Consider the following 25306-nt stretch of genomic DNA (forward strand, 5'->3'; position numbering starts at 1 on the left):
TTGGAAGGGCTACACCCAATCTATTGGTCCCTGATCTAAAAGGAACAAATCCAAGACAGTATCTTTTAAAATGCATGTTTTGCTCATCATAAAGAACCATGTGTGGCATGTAGATCATTTCTAATCTACCATTCATATACTTGTGCTTTTTACCCATTCATTTTGAGATTTTATATTTCTATTAGGTTTTTTTAAAAAAAAAACCATAGATATGGATAATTTTCTGCTTTGGGGAAAGCTGAGGTCATAACTTTTCCAACTACCGCTGCTTTCAAAAACAGATATCTATCACACACAGACATATATCCACTATTTGTAGTTCTTATTATTTTGAAACATGGCCATGCTCCGCCATCTTGACTAACAGGGGGCTTTACTGTGCAGCCAAAACTGGCCTCAAACATGGCAGCAGCCCTCCTATCTTACCCTCCCTGCATGGGGATGACAGGTATCACTACCATAGCCTGCTCATTATGGCACAATTTTCAATGGATCCACCCTAACTGCTCTCCACATTCTGTCATATATGCTAACTGACATAAGGGCTCAAGTCATTTCAAGAGAGCATTTTGGTTTTAGGATGCATTTTCATAAACCATGAAAGGCATACGAAGTTGCTACTTATATGCATCTGGGGTAACTATTCTTTGTGAAACACACTTTAGGCTCACCTCCATAACTATCTATTTTAAAGTATAGATTTTATTCCCTTAAAATGTTCTACAGTATAGAAAGTTCCGGAAGGAAGCCGAAATTCATGATGGTGGGGATTAGGACGATTCTCTGATGACACCCCATCCCTAAGCTGCTCCACAGTTCAGTTATTAAAATCAGTTTGCCAAATCACAAGACATGCATTAGACTCTGGGCAGAATGACGTGACAGACACACACTTACCTTTTTCATTTCCATTTGCATAATTTGGAGGCTTGCTTTTGTCAATGCTATTAAAGCTCTGACTTCTCCTATTTAGATTGGAGGCTCCCTGAGCCTTGTTGCTACTGCTCGCAGCTGGCACCCTAGAGGGCCCTGGAAGCCTGAAATAGCATGAGAAACATTACATCATTAGTGTACACTTCAGTAGTTAAAGCGAAGGGATTTGGGAGCAAGAAAAGATGATGGGGAACCCACAATCCAGGATCAACCATGACATACGTAACAGAAAATGATTGCTTGAGTGACATACAGCTGGACACAAAGTAAGAGACTGTCTGAAAAGTCTACTTTTACTTCTTAATAAGAATGTCCTCAAAATAGGGGAAAATAACATAAAGTGGCCTTTGACTCTAAAAGTACCCTTACTTAAGTGAATATAATTTTATACTGAAAACATCACAAAATTATGACAAGGAAAAACAATAAGATTTAACCTTAAAGATTTTCATATTACTTAGATATATGCAGTGGCATAAATTTTCCTCTCAGAGTATGGAACATATCTTCAGTTAACATAGATTTTCCAAAGACTTAAAAATTAACGGCTAGAACACATTACTGCACAAAAGGCAGACAGCAATTAGTTATTGACTAGTTAAGCTACCAAGTTATATCAAAACTTGAAGCTATAAGCAAGTTCGTGATTATATTATAAATAGCTGGGATGTCTCTCAAAAACCTTCCATTCTCTTGTCAAAAAAGGGACTGAGAGTGGCCATCTTGTCCTGTAGGACAAGGACAGGAGGCTAGCCTTTGAGGAAGAAAATCACCGTTAGTAGAATGGCAGTTGAAATATACCCGGAGTGGAAGGCAGTTTTGACACATTGTGTACATGCAGACTGTGTCCTGTAGTCCTGCATCCCATTTCTCTTATCAACAGAGTAGCCTGTTGCTTGAAACCTGGCACTATTTCATTAATACCACCATTAAGTGTCAGTTTGGCTCAGCTTACATTTTATTATTTTTTTCTTTAAAATTTCGCTCGTCAATTATTTCATAAACTGTACCGATCTTAGTACTATTCTGTACTAAGCATGAAGTAAAACCTACAGGTAAAGGGCTAGCGTTCATATCGTTGACATGTGTGCTATGAATACTGCCAGCATTGTGGGTATGTGCTGCCACCTTGTGGAGGAGAGTGTGCACCGCTATGAAAATTCTTGTTTGAATAGAAAGATGCTGATCTTTCCACAAAAATTTTTAATGAAAATTTTAAAGTAGTTTTTTGGTATATGTTTTATGTCCAAATTGCCAATCCATTTAACATTACAGGTTTCAACACCTCTCTGCTGTACTACCTGACTGGAGGAAGCAAACCCTTAAAACAAAAGTGTCTTTTCTAACAGTAGAATCACACAGTGCAATGAGCTTCAGGAAAAAACAAATAATAAAAGGACGGATGTTACAGGCACTTAAGAGTTTCAATTTTTTAAATATACTTTAGAGTTTAAACACATATGGCCAATAAATAGTCTATTCAGCTCTTTTGCTAGTTAGAGTTTGTGTCATACACAAGATTAGAATCTTTTCCAAATGGATCCGGCTCTTAATTTTTTCTCAGTTGAATAGCTCATTGAGGGGTTGTAACTACAACATCATAACCAAAGACACTAGGAATTTACAGTACCAGTGACCAGTTCCCACAGAAAGCAGTCAAGTAATTAATTGGACCAAATGTCTCAATCCCAATAAATATGAGAGCAATTTCTGTAGCCATAACCATAGGCTTTGAAATTCCTTCCAAACTCATGTGTAAACAGCTTGTCCCCAAACTTGCCCCACTTGCAATGAAACTTGACCCACTTCTAGGAAGCAATTAAAATGCATTTTAATCTTTTCTCTGACCCATGGAGTTAAGTGATCCTCAGTCCTCAGAAGAACAAATTAAAACAAATTAAAAGATACATTTGCTCTTCTCATTACCCAAAGTTGACAGGCAGCCAGATTCTCCAGATCATTCATCAGAGCAATAAAAAGGGAAATGAGATGAGGGGTGGGGAGGGAAGAGAGAGAGAGAGAAACAGTATGCGACAGGGAAAGCTCTACTAGAACAAAGGACAGAGAATATGTCTCGCATCCCCTATATGTGCAGGAGCCACAAAGGTGCTCATTGCACATGACATGTCACTGCCTTGAAGTAGAGTAATTTATGCCATTTATTTTTATTAAACGATTTTAACACTTTTCTCTCCAGAATAAGCTTTTACTGTAGAAATTCATACCAAAAAAAAAAAAAAAAAAACAAGGTGAGGGAAAGACACTTGTGGAATCAAGCTATCAGAAGCCCTTATAAGGGAGCATGGGGCAGCCTGGTTCATGACAGACAGTGGGTAACATCCCGCCACTCTATAGATCCTCAGGGAGTGTGAATGTACACAGCAGCATGGATGAGAGGGCCAACCTTTTCCACCAATAACATGAACAACAAAAATACTCTTCCAATATTTTATATATCATTTGTAAAAAAAAAGCATAAATATATATTTAATCTTTAAATACATGTTATAAAGGCAGAGATTTTTCTGCCTTTTTTATTGGATATTGTTTTATTTACATTTCAAGTGTTATCCCCTTTCCTGGTTTCCCGTCCATAAACCCCCTATCCCATTCCTTCTGCCCCTTCAGTGAAATTTGGGTTCTTATATATAGACTATCGTCCTAGGTTAATTTCTCCATACAGGCCTATTTCAAAATAGTTCAAAATTCTGTTGTGAAACTTTCAGATTCTGAGATCTTGAAAAAAAAATCAGGGGTCTTGCAAGGTCCTTGTTCCTCGCTGGCTCTAAGCCTAGGAAGCAGCCTTTGCCCACACACCACTGTGTACTACTGACTCTCAATCAAAGCCAGACCTCTAAACCCATACAAGCACCTAATACACTCACCCCGAAGTCTCCACCGGGAAATCCACTCAGAAGCACCGAGTGTTCTAAACTTAGGATGTTATAAGTATGTCATGTTTTCAAAAAAAAAAAACGTAGAGTGACTGGACACCGGCATTCACGTGAATATCACTAGCAAACAATAGATTAGAGACATGAACTGACCTAGTAGGCTTTTTCTGACTGGTTGCAATTCCACTGTGCTTAGACTGAGCTGCATATCTGGCTGTCAGACTGTATGAGGAGAAACAGAGAAATGGAATTAAAGGGATCCCTTGAACATGGGAAAGAAAGTACAAACTTACAACAAAGTTATGAGTTAATGAAATGCAATTGGAACACACATAAACATATATAAAGAACAAATTAATCGGAAAATTATGGTAATGCAACACACATACCATGAGCTTCAATTATGAGTGCCCTGTGAATGCAAGCGCAGCTCTCACGGCAAAAGGTCTCGTTGCTGACTTTAAAGTTATGCTGAGAAATATTAGACTTTATAAGTACTTAACACTGTTATCTTATATTGTAGAAGCTTAACCTTTGGCTGTTAGATACGTTAAAAAACAACCCTAAAGTTTCATTTATAGGGCAAAATTCCTTTTCCCAGAATAGTAAAAGGATAAGAAGATGAATTGAGATTTGTTAACTCTAATTTGTTCTTTAAAAGCAAATATTTTGAAAAAGCAATTCATTGAAAACTGAGTTTATGACCCATACACCTAATACCACATAATTTTACAAGAAGTTTACAATACAGTGTTTTTATTTAAAGAAAGCTGTGTACAAAAGTTTAATATTAAATAGAATTACTTTCGGACAAAAAAGAAAACCCTTAAAGTTTCAGATGACTAAACATTTTTAATTATATTTAACTGTATTTTAGTGTGTGCATGTGTGTGTGTGTGTGTGTGTGTGTGTGTGTGTGTGTATGCATGTGTAGGTTTTGTGGGTTCATTTATGCCATAGAACACATGTGATATCAGAGAATAATTCTAGGATTGGCATTTTTTTTGTCCCTTGTAAGCCTGGGATTTGAACTTAGGAGGTTTTCCAATCCATACATTAGTGCCTATACACACTGATACATTTCACTAGCCCCATAGGCTCAGGGATTCACCCTTAGGAGGTCTTCCAATCTGTATACTAGTGCCTACATACACGGATCATTTCACTAGCCCCACAACCATTTTTGTAAATCAAACACTTTGCTCAAAGAAATATAAGGCATGTTATTTAAACCAAGTTTGAAAAATAACACTTGATCTGCAAAACACAGATTTGTACCTTAACTTGATGTCTCGATTGCTAGGAGTTGAAGAGAATTAGACTCTATACATCCAACTACTTGTTGGTTTGCCCATCGTAGCTAAGGGTAGATGCCTTCATGGAGAATCACTTCCCAGGGGATTATTGTACCTCCACATAACCACATGCAGAGTACATGAACATTCTTTAGCAGTTTCAAGGACCTTGGATTAGCATAGAGTGGCTGGCATCAACGTGAAGGACTGTCGGAACCTTTTTGCAATTGATCAACTTGCTCTGTTGCTAAGCAGAGAAGTTTTAGGCAAGAGAAATATGTCTTCTGGTAGTGTACTTTGTTCTCTGTTTGCCGCCGCCTGCATCGTGAATGTGCATGGCCTTGACTGCAGCCTGGAGTAAAGGGAACACATTCTCATCTGGAAGGCATTTTCATGGTGATAGAGTGCATGCTTTTCACATCCACTGTTTCATACACGGCTATTTATATACAAAACAATCTGTGTTTTAACCAGACCATGAACTGAGACAAGTGCTAAGCTACTAGGATGTCAAGAAAATCATAGAATAAATGTAAAAAAAAATAAGCTGTTTCAATGCAATCGGACAGAAAATAAATAAATAAATAAATAAATAAATAAATAAATAAATAAATAAATAAAAGCAATTGAGGAAATCTCTTCATCCCCAGGAAGAGGACCGCCTATAATTTAGGGACTTGTTCTTATACTTCGTGCACTGAACATAGACAAGACCAGTGAAAATGATCACAGAACAGCGGGCTTTCCAGTAACTAAGAGCTAACTCATCATTTCTATGAGTAATCTTTAAAGAAATAACATAAATCTGGCCATTCAATTATGAAAAGGCAATAGTAAGTTCCAGCAATATTAAGTGATTTTGCCAAAGTCTGTTTGACTTCATGGCTGTATTTCCGATTGACTGTGAAAGTATATTTTACATACTGACTATTTTTGTAAAAATACTTCTTAATTCATTCAATTCCTTGATACTTGACATCTTCCACTTATCTCCTGCCTCTGTTAAACAACTCTATGTATGGCTCCTCTTTCGTTCTGTTTGGTTTTCTGAGTCACGGTCGCTCTGCACCGTTCATGCTGGCCTGGAACATGGTAGCTCAGATTGGCCTCTAGGCCATGAGCTTCTGTTGTCAGTGTCCTAAAGGCTGGGGTTATAAGGAAGTCCTTTTGAGAAGATGTGTGAAGCTGTTATCATGGACAAAGCTGAGGTTTTGTTTATTGCACAACTTTCTAATGTCCTGGTATCTACCATGTTCTCTTTTTGTTACATCTTTTCCTGTCACAGCTACCTGACCTGTACACTGCCAATTTCTCCTATTTTCATTCCATATCCATCCCTCAACTCTTACAGCCATGAATTTCTCAACACAGATTATACCCTGTTTCCTCAAACAGCATCATCTCTTTAATTCTGATTAAGATTTCATCTAAATCTTCTGCATTAACTTTGTATGGCGACATTTATATCAGGTGTCTAAAAGACTTGCCCAACTACATCGTCTTAGAGCTCATGCACCACAACGAACTCACAATCTGTCTCCATTCACAGATGAAGTTCTAATATGTTTTTTCTATCTATTTATTCTTATTGTTATTTACGCTGTGTGCTCCTAAATAGCCTTTCCCTTTCCTACTAACTCCCTGAAGATGAGTCAGTTTGTAGTCATGCTGTTAGACTACCAACCAACCTGACCTTAAGTTCTCCTTCAATCCTCATGTTTATTAAACTGACTCATTCCCTCAGTGCTTTTATAACACACAGGCGACCAATCACATCGGCATCACCTGGGACTTATAAGAAACATACACTCTCAAGTCCCAAACCATCCATCTTGAATGTGAACTTGAATTACAACAGAGCCCTCATTATTGTCTCTGTATAGTAAAACCTACTTCCACAGTGGGTTGTCTACTCATTTCAATCACTCTCTTATGAGTGGCAAAAATGCTTTGAGAAAAATCTACTTCTTTGTAAAGAATAAGTAAGATAGAAGCCTTCTGTTTGTAAGTTTTTAAAGGGAAAAATACCCATAGCTATTGGGATAATTGACTTAGTACTCTTGCCCTCTTATTATAACAAGATTATGCCCATTCTTTGACTAAAACAATGTATGGATCATAAAAAAAAAGGTGCTTAGTGACCACCAGCCATGTACCGATTCAATTCCCAATAGGTTTAATTTATTAAAATTAGGATTAAATGGAAATAAATGGCACTTTACTTCCAGAAATACACCCCTTAAAGCCATGCACATTAACTTACGATGTCATCAGAAAGTGTATAGCTGGACATATAAAGGAAACTGCATTTATTTCAAGCTTATTTAGAGCAACACATAAATACAAGGGCAATGAGTGATGAGTGAAATGTTTGCTGTGACTGCATAAACTAAAAGTTGAGTGGTAAAGAGCTAGAACATTGTTCATAACTCAGACACTGGAGATAGACTGCTATGGCTGTCACCTACTCTCTCTGCCTGTTTCACCATCTGTTGGTAAATGACTTTGATAACTTTGTGTGCATCAATTTTTATGAGCATTTAATCACACATCATTTAGAAAGAATGTCTAGGATAAATGCATCTTACAATAACTGAAACAAACATGCAAAGGGATTCTCCACTGAAGAATTCCAGGAGGGTCTGAAATTCTGATGAAGCCTGTAAAACATCACATCATTTCTCAAACATGAGCCTGTCTCCTGATGCTTCATTATCTTCCCCAAACTCCACCCTTCATTGTATTCCAGTCACCTGGGTGTTAGTGTTCTTACTCAAGAGTTCACATGAATGGAAAGAGCTGTTCAATGTCTGAGGCTTCAGATATGGTTGTTGGTTCATAAAGTGATCTCCCTTCCAATATTACAGGATATTATTTACTCATCTTAAATCTCGAAGTCAGCACTGGCAACCCCTAAAGGACCTTGACCTACAATAAGTCAGCAAGCAGTGCTTCAAGAGGTCCTAAGAACTACAACTCCCAGAGGTCCTAAGATCTACAACTCCCAGAGGTCCTAAGACCTACAACTCCCAGAGGTCCTAAGACCTACAACTCCCAGAGGTCCTAAGATCTACAACTCCCAGAGTGATTCTTAAACCTGTGCATAACCCAACGGTGCCATAACTTCAACACTATGTTTTTGTTTTATGCCATAGAGATTAAATAAAAAACACTTGATATGTACTAAAATAAAACATATTTGTACAATAGAATATTTCAACAAGTTCGTGTGTTTATAAAGATTTCATGTTCTAAAATCCGCAAATAGTGCAAGGGCTAAGATGAAATACCTCATAAAATAAGGCATTCCTTGGCAGAGCAATTTACTTTTCATAGGTAGAAAAAATTCTGTTCTAGTGCGGAATGAATAAAAGAATAATCTCTCCATCAGTTTTTTCTTCATTAATGTTTGTGACCTCCAAGTTCTGTGCTGCATTATCTGTTAATCTCTTTTCCACTCATGCCCTAAGTAAATTCCTCTTCATGTATTGTCTCATTTAATGAAAGATCATCACATTAATGTTCCCAGGTCTACTTACTGGCCCTGGCACTTCTATAAACCCAGAGTAACATTACAGCCATCAACATTTTGAAAGCCTATTAAAATCTCAGAACTCCAGAGGCCAAGACTACACTTCTCCTTTGTATCACGCTCTGCTTTCTCTTTCCTTTCACTTGGTTCTATTATCGAGTTACCCCCTTTCCTACTAAAATCAACCAATTACTCAACAAAAATAGAAATGTAGACTACCCCAGTTACCAAGGCTATCTTTCGAAGTTATTTTGCTTTTTTGCAGGTAGAAATAAAACCTGTTCTGTTGCATAATAAATAAGAATAAATAATATTCTGTTTGATTCCTTATTCACTAATGTCTGTGACTCCCAGAGTTCATTTCTCCATTACTAAAATGGACCCAGAGCAATTCTCCTCAATGTTCAGAAATAAGTCTCATTTTATTACATGTATAGAATTCCTACTAGCCATAAGTTGATGTTTGCTGGACTTCCTCAGCCTTAACTCTCATCTAAACTGTCAAAGTAGAACACTCACTTGATACTTTGTACAGTGAGAGAAGCCTTAGCCCTAGCTGAAAAGCTATTGGCAACTGATGGTGCTAGTGAGGGAGGGTAAGCTCTTCTCAGGGCTGTGGCTCCTGAAAGGCTGTATGATTCATCAGATCATCTTACCCCTATGAACTTAAGGGCAGCATTAACTCAACTCACTGCTTTGTCTGGTTGGTTTTGTTTTGTTTGTTGTTTGTTTGTTTTGAGAGCATATTAGTTTTATAGGGAAACTGAAGAGGGGGCTACAGAGAAACTTGAGGAGTCTGAGTAGATTTGATCAAACTTTTCATATGTGTGTATGGAGCTCAATTTATTGAGCCACAAGGACAACTACAGAGTCAACTAACCTGGGCCCCTGGGGGCTCACAGAGACTGAACCACCAAACAAAGACTGTACACGAGCTGGGCCTAGGCCTCCTACACTTTTGTAGCAGATGTGCAGCTTGGTCTTCATTTGGACAATTGGAGCTGAGGCTGTCTCTGATCATTGGCTCTCCTTCCCCTAGCTGGACTTCCTCGTCAGACCTTAGTGGGAGAGGAGTACTTAGTCCGCTGCAATTTGATATCCCAGGGTAGGGTGGTAACCAGGGGGGTGTTCCCCTTCTCTGAAGAGAATTGGAGAGAATAATGGGGGAGGGATTTGTGTGGTGGGCCTAGGAGGAGGGGAAGGAGGTGGGGGAATGCTCTGACTGATGGATGTAAGGTTAATAAATAAAATAAGATAAAATAAAGATTTAGAGGTTATTTTAAAGCCAAGATTCTTCCTTTACTATGAAAGGTCCCTCCTATGCAAGACTTTTGCAAACTCTTATAAAACAATAATTGACTACAGTTTGCAGAAGAACAGCTCTGACAATTACATCTTTTGTATCGTTAAGCAGTATATATTTCTTCAAGAACCACACAAGACATGTTGCTATGATTTGCACTTCATAATATGTGCCAAATTCTATGGACACATGCTTAAGGCTTTTTAAGAATTCACTATGCCGTGAATGAATCAGAAAATCAGCTCCCACCACACATGTTTCCATTTAGTAGCTGGGTGGCTGAAACAGCATCCTCATGGTATTTAAGACAGGTTAGAGTGATAACTTACCCCACTGGCGGAATATGGCATGAATGCTCATTATAACTTTAGCCTCACTGAAACTTATGCTGGCAGTTAATGAGGCCAGCTGCATGGCCCACTTTTGTGAGCTCTTAAACCAGTAACTAAAGAAAGAGAGATTCCTGGGTAAGGATACTGCAACATCAAGTCTTTGCTATTTTGGAATACTGAACTTCAAGATACAGGATGCTCATGAAACTAGGCTTATATTTCTGATTCTTTGTCATCATACATTACATTTCCACAATAATCTCCTCCATACACAGCTTTTAGAAAATCCTCTGTCATTCTGTAGCTATTTTTTGTCTATATATTTTTGGTGCATAGTAAAATTACATCTCATACACTGAGAGCTTAATTACAAAAGCTTCCTAAAATACAGCCACCTTAAAAATAAATTAAACTCTAGAAATGGACTAAGCTAACTTGAAGCAATCCCACTAAAATCAGGGACTAGATTGACAAGGCTGCCCACTCTCTCCATATCTATTCAATGTAATATGGAAGTCCTAGCCAGAGCAATTAGCAAAAAGAGCTCAAGAACTCAAAGGGATACAAATTGGAAAGGAAGAAGTCAAAATATCACTATTTGCAGATGATATGATAGTAATCTTAAGTAACCCCCAAAATTCTACCAGAGAATTACTTAACCTGATAAACAACTTCAGCAAAGTGGCAAGAAATAAAATGAACTCAAACAAATCAGGGTCCTTCTTCTGCTCAGAGGATAAACAGGCTGAGAAAGAAATTAGGGAAACAACACCCTTCACAATAATCATAAGTAATATAAAATATCTTGGTGTGACTCTAACCAAGCAAGTGAAAGATCTATATGACAAGAACTTCAAGTCTCTGAAGAAAGAAATTGAAGAAGATCCCAGAAATGGAAAGATCTCCCATGCTCATGGACTAGCAGGATTAATATCGTAAAAATGGCCATCTTGCTGAAAGCAATCTACAGATTCAATGCAATCCCCATCAAAATTCCAACTCAATTCTTCATAGAGTTAGAAAGAGTAATTTGCAAATTCGTTTGGAATTACAAAAAACCCAGGATAGCAAAAACTGTCCTCAACAATAAAGGAACTTCTGGAGGAATCACTATCCCTGACATCAAGCTGTATTACAGAGAAATAGTGATTAAAAAAAACCTGTATGGTATTGGTACAGAGACAGACAGGTAGATCAATGGGATAGAATTGAAGACCCAGAAATGAACCCACACACCTATGGTCACTTGATCTTTGACAAAGGAGGTAAAACCATCCAGTGGGGAAAAGACAGCATTTTCAACAAATGGTGCTGGTTCAACTAAGCTATTTTTCTAATTCAAAATTTAAACCAACTTTGACAAAGACCACCCAGTAAGTGAAAAATAATTAAGATTTCTAGGGACTGAAAAGTCACCCCAGCTCAGTACGGAGCATGTTTAAAAACTGTTCATCAATCCATTTGTTCATGTAAATGACACCTTATTATCAAACTGGTAATAATTATTTAAAGATAATTGTTTAAATTATAATAAGATAATAAGATAATTGTTTAAAACCACATCTCTAATGTATACATAAATTTTCAAAAACTACGTTTTGAGTTCTTATTCTTGGGTTATTTCCAACCTATTGTGAAGTATGTATGATCATCAGAACATGTGAGTTCATATGATTACATCATGGCTGGGTTTCCAAACATTTCTCAGGGTCTGGTCTGGTCAGGTCTACCTTTCAGCCTTAGCGAAAGAGAAGGCTGGCGTAAAATACAACTTAAAATAGGAAGAGGTTAATCAAAAAGGGTTTGGAGACAAACAGTGGGCAACATCACAGTGAATAATGGAGAGTAGAACATAAAGAAGAAAAGACTGAAATCGAGCTTTGTACAGAGATAGATGATTAAATCCTCATGGCTGAGATTGCTTCAATTGCTAAGTGTTTGTGCCTCTAGACTGGATTCTATGTGCACTCACTAGGCCTCTGATTACAGATTGATTTTCTATATCAGTTAATGACAGGAGCACATGGCAACATCATACAGGTAAGATTATTATAGTATTGAAGCTTTCTAAGTCAATAAGTTGTAATTTGGGGGACCATTGTTCATGAGGAAAGGCATTACCATGTAACAAATTTGCCAACTAGAAGACTGCAAGTAAGATAATCAAGTCTATTTGTTTATGATTTGAGAACAGAAATGAAGTATACTTAAAACAAATTTCTTGTATTTGGAAACTGTTTATAAGATATATAAAGAAGGCATTAAAACTTCCTGCTGTCCATTCCATGTAAACCTGTTCATATAGTCCCTTGTACAACCTTAACTAATTTTAGAGTTGAGAACATGAGTCTTTGAGTAGCTTAAGCTCTCATTCATGTCACCCCACTGGCAACTGCCAGGTACGACTGAAACTCACATGGACACACTCATTAAAACTGAAACCATAGAGACAGGTCTTCGAAGTCCATGCAGTCGTGCACATGCACTGGTTTGCTTTCGATATTAACACTGTCAATCTTCTTGGCTTCCCAATGCCATAAAAGAAAATTTTCTTTTCATTTATGTGTGCCCAAGGATGAAAAGATCATGCTTTTGTTTTCCTAAGAGTCATAAATTTTCGTACTTGTTTCCCTTTTCTTAAAGCTTTGAGTCCTTGACTTAAGAAAGAACACACTGTAGACCACAGCATAGAGTTGAATAAAGGAACTAATTGAAGCCAGGCTCTTGAGGGCTTAAATTACCCAAGCTTCCCTGTCATCTTAAATTAAAGCTCCTTATATACAGTTCGTGATTTATAACCCCAGGACAAAAAAAGCTGAAAAGCATCCCAATTTTGGAGCGCATCTCTCTGAAGGAAATAATGATTCCTGGAAGAGAAGCCCTGAGAGGTAAATGTCCTCACGGAAGAGGACAATGTGTGTGGCTAGGGTCATGGAGCCCGAGAGGCCTCCCGGGGAAATCAGTACTCACCCACTGGTTCTGTCAAGCAACCTGTGTGTTCTGCAGGAGCAGTTTAATCCACATAGGAAGTTGATGGCTTTGTTATTTGCTCTCCAAAAATAAAATCAAGAATAGCAATTGACCACCGGGGGAATAATCCCCCATGTTCTCAAAATAGTATATTTTTCTACTTAAAAGACTTTTGACGTCCACGTTTTTACCACGTGTGCCATTCCAGTCTGTATTAACTTCTTCTTAATCTTTACACATCATCTATTTCACTTCCAGTATTTTTACATCTTGGTTCTATAAGTTGTAATCTATTTCTTCATACGACTTAATGTGTTAGGTGGTGAATGCCAGCAGTAATCTAATTCCAGTGGGGTTGGAAGTCATTTGATCATCTCTACAGAAATTAAGTGAAAAAAACTTATTTATGAAAAAAAATTTTAACTTTTTAGTAAACAAAAGATGATCTTTGCTGTATGCTATCATCTTATTAGCATATTTTATTATCTTCTTCATTATTGTACCTGACAAGAGATTCTTCAGAAATCTAGCCCATCCATTAACTTGGTATGACTGGTTGTAATCATGTTCTGGGAAATGTATATAGGTCTCCTGGAAGAGTAAACAGTTCTCTTTACAGCAGAGTTATCTATCCAGCCCCAAGGGTGTTATTCTATTTATATTTCGTTAGTCATGCTATAAATGTATTTATTAGACTTTAGTCAAAACTGAATAAATACACAGTACTATTAATTGTGAATTAGTTGTGTCCTTTTTAAATATGACTACATCTGTTTTCTTGTTTGGCTCTTCTGAGCAAAACATAGCACAGAAGAAAGGAGTGATAGTCATGAATAGCCTTCAGCTGCCATTGATGTCACAAAGCAAATGAACTTCATTCATGTTGCATATTTGGTTTTACAATGCTCCAGATGGCAACAATCTTAGGATTCCTTATATCACATTTTGACTTCAGAAGTCACATCCAAAAATGAGAAAACAGACCATGGACATGGGCAGCTCTACCAGTAGTACTGATTATCATAAACAACATGGAAAAAGATGATTGGTCTGGAGTCTACAGAAACTAGATAAAGAAGGCGGGATGCAAGATCTACTGCAGGCCAAACCAAGCTTTCCATGCATCTGGATTGTCTGTGATTACTCTGAGTGCCACATTGAGTGTTAGGAGCAACTCAAAAATGAATTTTAATTAACATATTATACTAAATCGGTGAATTTATAAAATTTTAATTTTAAAGTTGTCAAAATTGTAACTATCACTCTTTCAATGCTTTCCCTTTATCATTTGCAATTTAAATTAGATGCATAGAAAATTGTACATTTGTGGGATACAATATGAGGTTTCAGTTCTTGCAAACGTTTCATAATGATTCCATGAGGGTGCATGGTATGTTTACCACATTAGACATGAATCATTTTTGTGTTTAACAAACATTCAAAACTCTCTCTATTAGCTATTTTGAAATATTCAATCAGTTGTTGCCAATCAGTTATCCTGTGAGCTATCAAACGTTGGAAATGATTACTCCTGCCCCTCTGCGTTCTCTGGTCTCTCTCCGCTTTCCTCTGACTCAGACTTCCCCAAGTGTTGTCAATGACTATTTGTCACTCAACTTCTTTGACACCAACTTTCAAAGCCTGTGTATAATGAAGAAACCCTGATAATTATCTCTTTGTGTTTTTACCAGTATCAACACGACATTTTCCTCCCTAATTTGTAGATGGAAGTAATGCAGATTTGCTAGAGTTCATTAAAACTTTGCTATCGAGAATCCACTAAGAATAACGTTAGAACAAAAATAGAAAAATGTTTTGGTGCATTTACTTTCTAAATGGTGGCATTAGAGATAATGAACGATGAATGCAGACAGATGAATCGTAAGTTAGAAGGTGATTAGAATTTGGACAAAAGAAAAGTGTTGTGAAGAGCAAGGTTGTGTAGGGATGGGGAGATGGGAGTATTTAAAAGACAGCCAAAGTATCATAGCCAAGCCACTACACTACAGAGAAATATTAGCCTTCCCAAGAGTGACTCGCTAATATGGACCAAGCCTCCAATTCTGAGGACCATTTGCAAGACTCATAACAGGGAAGGAGCATATGCCAGGCAAGTTCAGTACTACATACACGTATACAGGACTTCCCACACAATCTTCTGACATTACATGTTATTTTCTTTAGCAAATAAGGAGGCTGAAACACAAGGATGTTATGTAAGGCTATTGAGTGCCTACCTGTCAAAAGCAACTAGAGTCACAGGGGTCTCCCCGTAAATCTCTAAAGGGCTACTCAGCTCCAGAACATGTCTGTAAGGGATGATCTTGTTTGGGTGAATGTATGTACGGAGACCCATTTTAACTGTTGGTAGGGCCAATCCCTGGGCAGGGACGCTGTATCAAATGAAGACAGCATGCTAAGCACCGGCATGCAGCACGCACCCTCTCCTGACTGTGCCTACTCTGTGAGTAGCTGCCTGGGAGCGCCTAGACTTCCGTGCTATGAAGGAATCAAATGGAAACTGTGATCCAAAATAAGTTCTTCCTCCTTTAAGTTGTCTTGATCAGGATTTGTTATTAGAAAAAGAGAAAAATAACCAGCACAGAAGTAATTAGATTCCACAGATTGGAATGAGTGGATTTGGAACCCAATCTCCTCTCTAATCCTAGAGGTGATCTTTCAGTGATTAAATTTGCAGGTGTCTACTTAAGTAAAGGCAGTTTAACTCATGAGAACACCTTGAATTATTTCCAAAATGGTAAAAAAAACCCCAAAATCCTTAATATGTATTATGGAGATTTATATAATCATGATGATTTTTAAATAAAGAGAATAACACAAAGGCCATGGAACTTCATGGAGGAATATGCCCTCTGACTCTTTTACTAATCTACAAAGAAAAAATGGCTTTTGCTAACTATTCAGAGTACATCAAATTTTCATTCAAACCATGCAGTTAAGATGAACTTTGAAATTAATACAAAGGTGTCATAAATCATATCTAAGACTCATGCCTTCGGCAATGCAGATAAATGTTATTGTAGATTTTTCTGTACTGATTATCTTGATTTTAACAAAAATATGCTCTATTGTTTTCATATCTATGTTACAACTATTGGTTTTAAAAGATGCTTTAAGGAACATTGTTATAGTAAGTTCATATAAACTGTAATTTATGGACATTAGATTTACATCAATAGAAATAGATATTGATGGCTGAGGCATAATATTGCGTTTTTCAAAATGTGTTAACAAAATATTTACAAATTGACACTTAACACCATTTCATCAGAGTCAGGAACTTACAAAAATAGGCATACTAAAATTTATTAAATTAAGTACCAATACAAAAACTATGACGTGCCACAACTTCAAGATGCCCATTATAACTGCACAGTCCACTGAGATGTACGGACTTTGGCCTGGTTAATTTTGGTATATGATATTTTTATCTAAGTACTTTACAATAAAGTTTTAATAAAAGCTAATTAAATCTAATTCAGTACAATAACTATTAAAAGTTCATCTAGTCTCAAATGAAAATATACAATGAATAGTTTTATTAAACTCCTACAACAAAAAAATAATTTATCTTACCCTAAATGGTCTGAGTATAGCCAGCGTACATTTTAAAATAATATATAATTTTGAAGAACCCATGCCTATCCACAAAGAATCAGAAAATAAACAGATATTTATCCTACAAAGTTCATAAATGTCAAGAAATTCTAGGTAAGAAACTCCACACAGCAGACTTAAGAACAGAGTGAGAAAAAATATGACAAATGGCATTTTGTCTCTTTCAGAGTTCAATATGCTTTGCAGAGAATCACATTATTTATATTACAATTCTGCTACTACCCTTGCCTCCCGCCCATTCAAATCACTCAAATTCACCTCTAGGAGGTATCTCTGATGTCAGTTGGAAGAATGCAGGTCTCCACACCAACTGGGTAAACACAAAGGATAATTAATGGGGCTTCCTGTTTCTTCTTCATTCTTAAGAGAATCCAGGAAGTCTCATTATCATGCCTTGTTCTAATTTGCTTTGTTTGTTTTCTTTTTCACTCTGGTGCAGTTTCACTAGACACTACAGAGTAGGATAAAACTACCTTCATCTTTCCATGAAAAATGAAATGGTTGGAATTTTGGTAAAATGAAGCTTTTTCATCAAATCAGTTGGTAAGCATATCATCTGATAAAGAAGATAGAATTTACGTGCGCACATGGGAATAAAAGCATAAAGCAGGGCAGTGGTTCCTTAGCAAAGCTGGCTGATGTTTCTAGAGTTGAACAAGTGACAGTATGAAGGGAAGAGATTTTTGAAAACTGTTTTGAACTTTTTAAGTTGTTTTCTCTCAAACACTGAATGTTTATAGTCAAGATTAGTTGGGTCCTATTATATTTTAAGCATGACTTCATGCTTAAAGAAAAAAAATTATTTATATATGTTTGGTATACTTACATATTTTTTAACATAGATAAAGTACATTTTTATACATTTCTATCTTTAAAAAAGTATTATTCCTATTTAGGCACTAGAACAAATTAATCCACATATCCTATCTTTATCAGAAATAAAGCTATCTGTCAGGTGACATGAAAATTGTGAGCCAAAGTCTCATCTATTGATCGTTTTCTGATGTTTCAAACAAGGTAACCTACAGTACTATGTAGACCATCAGATAATAATAATAATAATAATAATAATAATAATAATACCCCTTGACTTTTGATGGATTTAGTCAACTCAAACTATCAATAAAAGCTAACCAGACCTCAGGACTCAAAAGACACATTGTATATACTCAACTAATTGGCGGGAAGGAGAAATGATACGGCGTTGCCTCCACTAAGGACGCCTTATATGGTTAGATATACAGAAGTCGCCATTAGAAAATAAACAAAATTGTGGGTTCTAAAAATGTGATAGGTCTTTCTTGTCAGATCTAAGGAGAAGAGTTTTTGAGCCTCACATCCACAGGTCACATATCTGGGTCACATGAAAATAGAAGCACAGAGGCACAGTTATGAACTCACGATAGTTTAGAAAGTCGAACCACATCTAAACAAACTCATTTGAAATCTATTCCCGGCCTCCTTTCCTTACCTGGACTGCATATCTTGCTGGGTTTTGGCCTGGCTGGCTTCTGACTGAGGAGCAGCGTGAGTCACTCGCTGTTGAAGCTCTACCAAGGACTGGTAATACTGTTGTTGATGATGCTGCTGCTGCTTGTAGCGAGACAAGCTGAAGAAGAGCCCTAGGATGGCTTTTAGGTTTCCATTTCTTATTTCTGTATCAAATGGGAACATGGAAAACATAGTCAAATACGTTACGTAGATTCTCCCGTGTGAATAAGAGTCTAGATGTAATCCTCTTCGACCAGATCTGTGAGGATGAAAATACACGTGGGTCCTCTTACTCAGTTTCGGTTAAATCTGAATTTCTCGACTCTGGGAACATTACGAAGTGGCTTGAGATATCACTGAGAGAAGAGGAGCAGGGAGCAGAAGGAAGAAATAGCCCTAAACAAAGATGCTCTGTGGGTTGTGGCTTTCCTTATTCTTGGAAGAGGATATGTTCATTGCCTCGGCGACGGGGGTAACCATTTGATTTTGCACACTGCTTCCCTCCCCAGTGTACAAAGCTCTTGGCCACACAGACTTGGCTAGGGACAAATGATTCGGCTCAAATATCTATCATCTTGTACTTAGAAATAATGGCGTTGTGGGTGCATCTCATAAGGCCAAATTGGGTTTACAGAAATCAACATTCTTTCGAAATCACCATGAGCCAGCCTGGTCATGCTATTTGGAAGTATTATACATTTAAAATATGCACAGGTCTTGAAAAGCATATATCATATCGCTGTTTTAGTTGAAATGCTTATTTTGTACACATTGGTGTTCCTTGTGTTTCAGGCTATATGCTACTAGATAATAATGGTTAGCTTACATAATGGTAAGGCATTTATTTAATAAACAACACCTGAAACATATAGGGCTTCTATATGAGATTTCCCAATGCTGCGTAACAAGAATTAGATGCCCAAATTCAGCTACGACAGAAAGTTAATTTTTAACACAGATACGTATGAGCTTGAAATTTTCATGCCAGTTCACCAAGCATTTTGAACATAATCTACACTTATTTGCCCCTTCCAATCTTCCTCACACAACACTCTCACCATGTCCCCATGGCCCACTCCATTTTTCCTCTGAAGTTATAATACTATTGCCAGGAGAACATGATGTAAGTTAAGCCTGAGATGAAGCTTCAAGTGTGTCAGATTTTAAATAAAACTTGGCTGTTCTTCACTGAATGGGCTTCTCTGAAGTGTCATGTCCCCTTCTAGATAAGTTTAGGTATCCTAACAAGATCTGTGGGTTTTGCCCATCGAGGACTTATAAGCTAGCCCCGCCTATTTGGTTCAGTTGAATCCATCAAAATGTCCCTAAAATTGATCCCCTTTTCTACCTTAGACATTCCTTATAATTTCCATAAAATATGAGAGTCATTTTGATCCATGAGGCCACAGTGGGAAAATAGTGATTGCTTTTTTCTTCCTGTAAGTGTAAGTGATCTTATTCAAAAGCTTTTTTTTTTTCATTCCGGTCTTATTATACGTATGCCTCATTTAGAATGTATGTCTTGACAATGCATATATTTTTAAAGAATGAGCCAACACCAGTGGATTTATATTAGTAAAACTGCTGTGTGATATGCAAGAAATGTAAAACGAGCAATGGAAACATTGCTTTTGGCTACTTATATAGCAAAATCTAGTCAGGGATTCAAATTCTATTGTAAGTAATGGAGCCGGTACTTAGATTTTAATCTCAGCCTGTTAGCCACTGAAAAGGCAACTGAATTATACATCATAGTGCTTGTTTCATGTAACTATAAAAGCATAATGGAAAATTACAATATGGAGGAAACTTAGAAAGTAAAATAATTCTATTAAATGTCGAGCATATTGAAGAAAGTCACAATTATTTTACTCCAGTGATGACAACATTTAGAAACTTCAAACTCCTCAGTATTTGTAATTTTGATGACAGAAAAGGTTTCCAAGGCAAATGACTTGCAGGAAAGTAGTATCTAGTACCTATAAGAAAATTGAAGACATTAGCTTCCGAATTACTATTACAACTGCAGGTCTCAAAGGACTTACTATTTCAAGTTTTAGTAGTTTTAGAAATTTTATAAATGATTCTTAATAATACTATAAAATCACTTCTTACTTGGGACTAGCTATTTCACTAATAGTCCACTTAGACAAAAATTTTCTTAACACATTAATAATCATGATAACTAAGGTTAATAATTTAATTTTATGTATTAAAAATAGAATGCAAATATACTTATTAAATATATTAATATTAATAAGTAAACAGATGGAAGGAAGGAAAGAAATGTGTAGCAATTTGATGGATAATGGCAGGAAGGACACAGGGAAGAGAAAACATTGTTTCATTTAATTATGGCAAAGACCATGCTATATATGAGGTAGAGTTTTTAAAATGTCACCTTTATATGCAGAAGAAAGTCTCTGAACACAAAAATAAGTGAGGGAGCTAGGTCAATCTTAATTCTTGTTGCTACATTACAATTTATTATAATTCAATTTTCACTAAAATTAAATGTAAATCTGACCTGTAATGATCACAAAATATTTACAAATAGTACTTACTAAGACTGTCAGTCTAAGCATTTAATAACTCATTGTGTCACATAAAAACACACATAGTTGACTATTGTTAGCTTTGTCATACCATGGAAGCCTTATTTCAAAATATTTGTACATGAATTATAATGTTTACCTGCGTTTAATTCCATGCATTACTAGAGCTGACATGTCACCTATGTATCTATTTAAGAAGTTAAAAGTCTCTGTATTAGCAATAATATATAAGTGCTATTTTGGTTCTTCTGCAACCCAAATATTGACATAAAAACAATGCAAAATATTTAAATACTTAAAGTACATGCTTATACTACTGGCCCTCCATTATGTTTGCTTGATGCATCTATAAATTTCCGTCATTAACTAGGGGGATCTGCATAGCAACACTGCATTTCTAACATGAAAACTCTTCCAGAAACTCTAAAGCCACTTGTGGCAACAGCACAGTTTCTTACCTTCAGCAGATAGACCTTGAACATTTACTCCTCGGGCTGCTAGAAAACTAAGGCAGACATCGACATTTTCAATCTGTAACATGAAAAGGAGTAGAAAAGCCATTTAGAGGATGGCAATTCAGCAAGCATTTGAGCTCTCTGAAACAAGGGAACAACGGAACAAGGGAAAAAAGTAATACTTTACATTCATTTCATTCTAGAAAGAGCTGCCAGAGTTTTACTAGAATTATCTTGGCTGAATACAGAGCGACCATAAAGCTTCCATTGTCCACGTTGGTGCTTGCAAACAATTGATAAAGGCGTAGTCAAGAACAGCATTCTTGAATCATAGCAACCCACCTACGTATCATAAAACTAGATCTGTGTTTTACAAATAAGTCTCAATGAAAACATCCATCTGCAATGAGACCATGGCACTGCAATTACTAGAATATTAGGATGTGGGATACTGCATTCCGTTCGAAGATTAATAGTAGGAGAGCGGTTCTATGAAATAAATGAGGCATATATTTTATTCTAAACCATAGATAAACATTCTTTTAAAAGTTGCATTTGCATTTTCACAGTTGAAGGAGCCTGCGGTTAAATGCAAATACCTGTCTTTCCTATTTTAAAAGGGCAATGTGCATGGATTTTAAGGACTCCTTTAAGTGTGAACATCGAAAGTGAGCAGGGAAGGCTCGATCTACCAGGGAAAAGAGTGTTCTCAATGTCAAGAAATTATACAAGGTAGTCACATAGAAAAATGTTTAAAGCTCAGAAATAAAACCAAGGCATACATATTTGCATTGAGAAAAAAATATATTGATAAGAAAGTATTATTGAGGGTACTTTGTTGTAAAAATAGAGCTGCAAATGTTTGAGCAGCATGTGACCTAGTATATTTCATTCCACCAGCAGCATCTGAGACTTCAGTGAGGGTGTTGTGTTGAAATGTACATCAGAGTCTTTCTCAGGCTGCTTTGGTATTAGAAAAAAAGGAGGGATCCATCCCATCTGCACTTGCCAAACTCAGACACTATTGCTGATGCCAAGAAGAGCTTGCTGACAGGAGCCTGATATGGCTGCTTCCTGAGAGGCTCTGCCAGCACCTGACCAATACAGATGCAGATACTCACAGCCATCCATTGGACTGAGCACAGGGACCCTAGTGAAAGAGCTAGGGGAAGGACTGAAGGAGGTTGGGGAGAATTGTGGAGGGGTAACTGGGAAGGGCAATATCATTTGAAATGTAAATGAATACAATGATCTATAGAAAAAAAAGAATGGAGGAAGGGACTAGGATGGGTGGATCCATGGGTGTGAACACTTGAGACTGAGGTCAAATCTTCAGGACATAAGTAAAAGGTCGATTGTGTCATAACAACTGCGATCCCAGTGCTGAGTTCTGGCAGAGGAGGAAACAGGAGCATCACAGAGACTTGCCTTCTGTTGACCTAACTTTGGGGCCAGAGGGACCAGCTCAGGGCATCAAGGAGGTGAGTGACAGATGTCTTCCTGCCTTTAGTTTGACTGTAGGCAGCAAGGTATACTGGCTGAGGTTCCATAAGTGTGTACACTCATTTATTTGTGTGCTCTTAATATGGTATTATGTGTGTATGTGCCTGTTTATGTGTGTATGTTTGATGTTTTGATGATTTATTTTTAATTGTAGATATATAGTTAATTGTATATGTAATATAGTGATAAATATTATATATAAAATTATATATATATATATCCAAATGTGGCATCTCCTCTCTCTATATATATATATACATATTTAATAAAGAATATATAACAGATTACATATGATATATAATTTGTTATATGTATATATGATATACAATATGACATACAACATATGCTATGTAGCACATTGTGTATAATATAATTGATAATAAACAAATAAATAGAGAAAATAGCAATAGTTATCTTTTAATCCAAAGTCTACATGTCAATAAAGCACTCTTATTTCCTGAATCATACTCCAGAGAAGAAGTGTAGCAATGTGGGAATATATGTATGTGAGTGCAGGGTCCACAGAAGACAGAGGCATCAGACCATTCCAGTAAGAATAGAAAAAATAATCAAACCATAAATTACAAACCATAAATCCCAAGATAGTTAATAATCAAATTCAGTGTGTGTAGTGACTGTGGAGTCTCTTGTGCTGAGTAGGTCTATGGTGTCCTAAGATTCTGGTCTCTATTCTCATCGTGTTCATCCCTAGGGGTGACAAGAAGAAACTTACTCTCACATTTGCTCTCACCCAAAATCTCATATACTGATGGGAACAATGATCAGTGAATCTTTGTGGACCTCCACAATGAATCAATAAAGCAAAGCATAGCATCATAGGCAAGGTGCAATAGCAGGTGAAATTAATTTAAAATGTGTGTTTTGGGCTGTTTGCCATTTAAGTCAATGAAGCAAAGTACTTGTTGTCTGAAATTGAAGGGTGGTGGTGATAGGAGAAAATGGAAACCTGTTGGCGGCAAGCGCAGCATTGGGAAACAGAAAGGCCAGCCGGTCAGTCAGGAGCCATCCTTAGTTGATACCTTCTGATGTATCAGAAGATGTGCAGGAAGAAGTTGGCACCATTATATTGCGGAATAACAGAAAGAATTTCAAAGAGTCTCCATCGCTTGCAGACTCGTGGGGGCATCCTCGTTTGACACTTTCAGTTTAAAAGAAATGAAGTGAGACTCAGACACCATGTCCTTACTGAGAAGGCTCGGAGTATGCATGAAGCAGGTACCTCTATATCCCACACAGAGTCAGAATTCATAACTCACAAAAGACAAGAGGCGATTATAACATTCCTTGACATTAATAAAGGAGGCAAGGATAAAAATACTAAATATATCTATAGCTTCTTTGGATTTAGCCCCCCCCCCCCCAGCAGCTTTGCTTTATCTTGTTTAGCAAAAAAATTTAATCAAGTAGCTTGTAAAGTTTACTCGACATAAGAAGCAACTAGGCATTTTCGCAGGCAGAGTTGTCAGTTTTATCTCATAGTGAATAAATATAAATATCTGTAGATAGAGGCCACTTTAATCTTTTTTCTCCTACATTTTTATTGGATATTTTTTATTTACATTTCAAATGTTATTCCCTTTCCTGGTTTCCCGGACATAAGCCCCCTATTCCATCCCCCTCCACTTCATCTATAAGGGTGTTCCCCTCCCCATCCACCTCCCCCTAAAATGCTCCCCAACATTCCCCTACACTGGGGGTCCAACCTCGGCAGGACCAAGGGCTTTTCCTTCCATTGTGCCTAACAAGGCCATCCTCTGCTACATATGCAGCTGGATCCATGGGTCTGTCCATGTATAGTCTTTGGGTAGTGGTTTAGTCCCTGGAAGCTCTGGTTGGTTGGCATTGTTGTTCTTATGGGGTCGCAAGCCTCTTCAGTTCTTTCAATATTTCCTCTAATTCCTCCAACGGGGGTCCAGTTCTCAGTTCAGTGGTTTCCTGCTAGCATTGACCTCTGTATTTGACATGCTCTGGCTATGTCTCTCAGGAGACATCTATATCCAGTTCCTGTCAGCATGCACTTCTTAGCTTCATCAATCTTATCTAGTTTGGCCCACATGTGGGGCAGGCTCTGAATGGCTGTTCCTTCATTCTCTGCTCAAAATTTTGCCTCTGTATCCCCTCCAATTAATATTTTTGTTTCCCCCTTTAAGAAGGAGTGAAGCATCTGTACTTTGGTCATCCTTCTTCTTGAGCTGCATGTGGTCTGTGGATATCTTGGGTAATTCAAGCTTTTGGGCTAAAACCAACTTATCAATGAGTACATATCATGTGTGTTTTTCTGTGATTGGGTTACCTCATTCAGATGATATTTTCTAGTTCAATACATTTGCCTATGAATTTCATAAAGTCATTGTTTTTGATAGCTGCATAGTACTTCACTGTG

The 25306-nt window shown here is 37.1% G+C and overlaps 1 protein-coding gene across 5 annotated transcripts in view; it reads right to left on the reverse strand.

Moving 5' to 3' along the window:
- Nav3 (neuron navigator 3) overlaps nucleotides 1–25306 on the reverse strand; it is a 330800-nt gene that overhangs the window by 189479 nt on the left and 116015 nt on the right. For 4 of the 5 annotated variants that reach the window (NM_001439506.1, XM_087557237.1, XM_087557236.1 and 1 more), the window contains 4 exon segments: nucleotides 898–1037; nucleotides 3981–4049; nucleotides 18370–18553; nucleotides 21403–21475. In NM_001439506.1, the coding sequence (NP_001426435.1) occupies nucleotides 898–1037; nucleotides 3981–4049; nucleotides 18370–18553; nucleotides 21403–21475 (466 nt within the window). 5 annotated transcript variants of the gene reach the window in all.

Source organism: Rattus norvegicus, chromosome 7, assembly GCF_021556685.1.
Source record: "Rattus norvegicus strain SHRSP/BbbUtx chromosome 7, alternate assembly SHRSP_T2T, whole genome shotgun sequence".
Taxonomy (NCBI): Eukaryota; Metazoa; Chordata; class Mammalia; order Rodentia; family Muridae; genus Rattus; species Rattus norvegicus.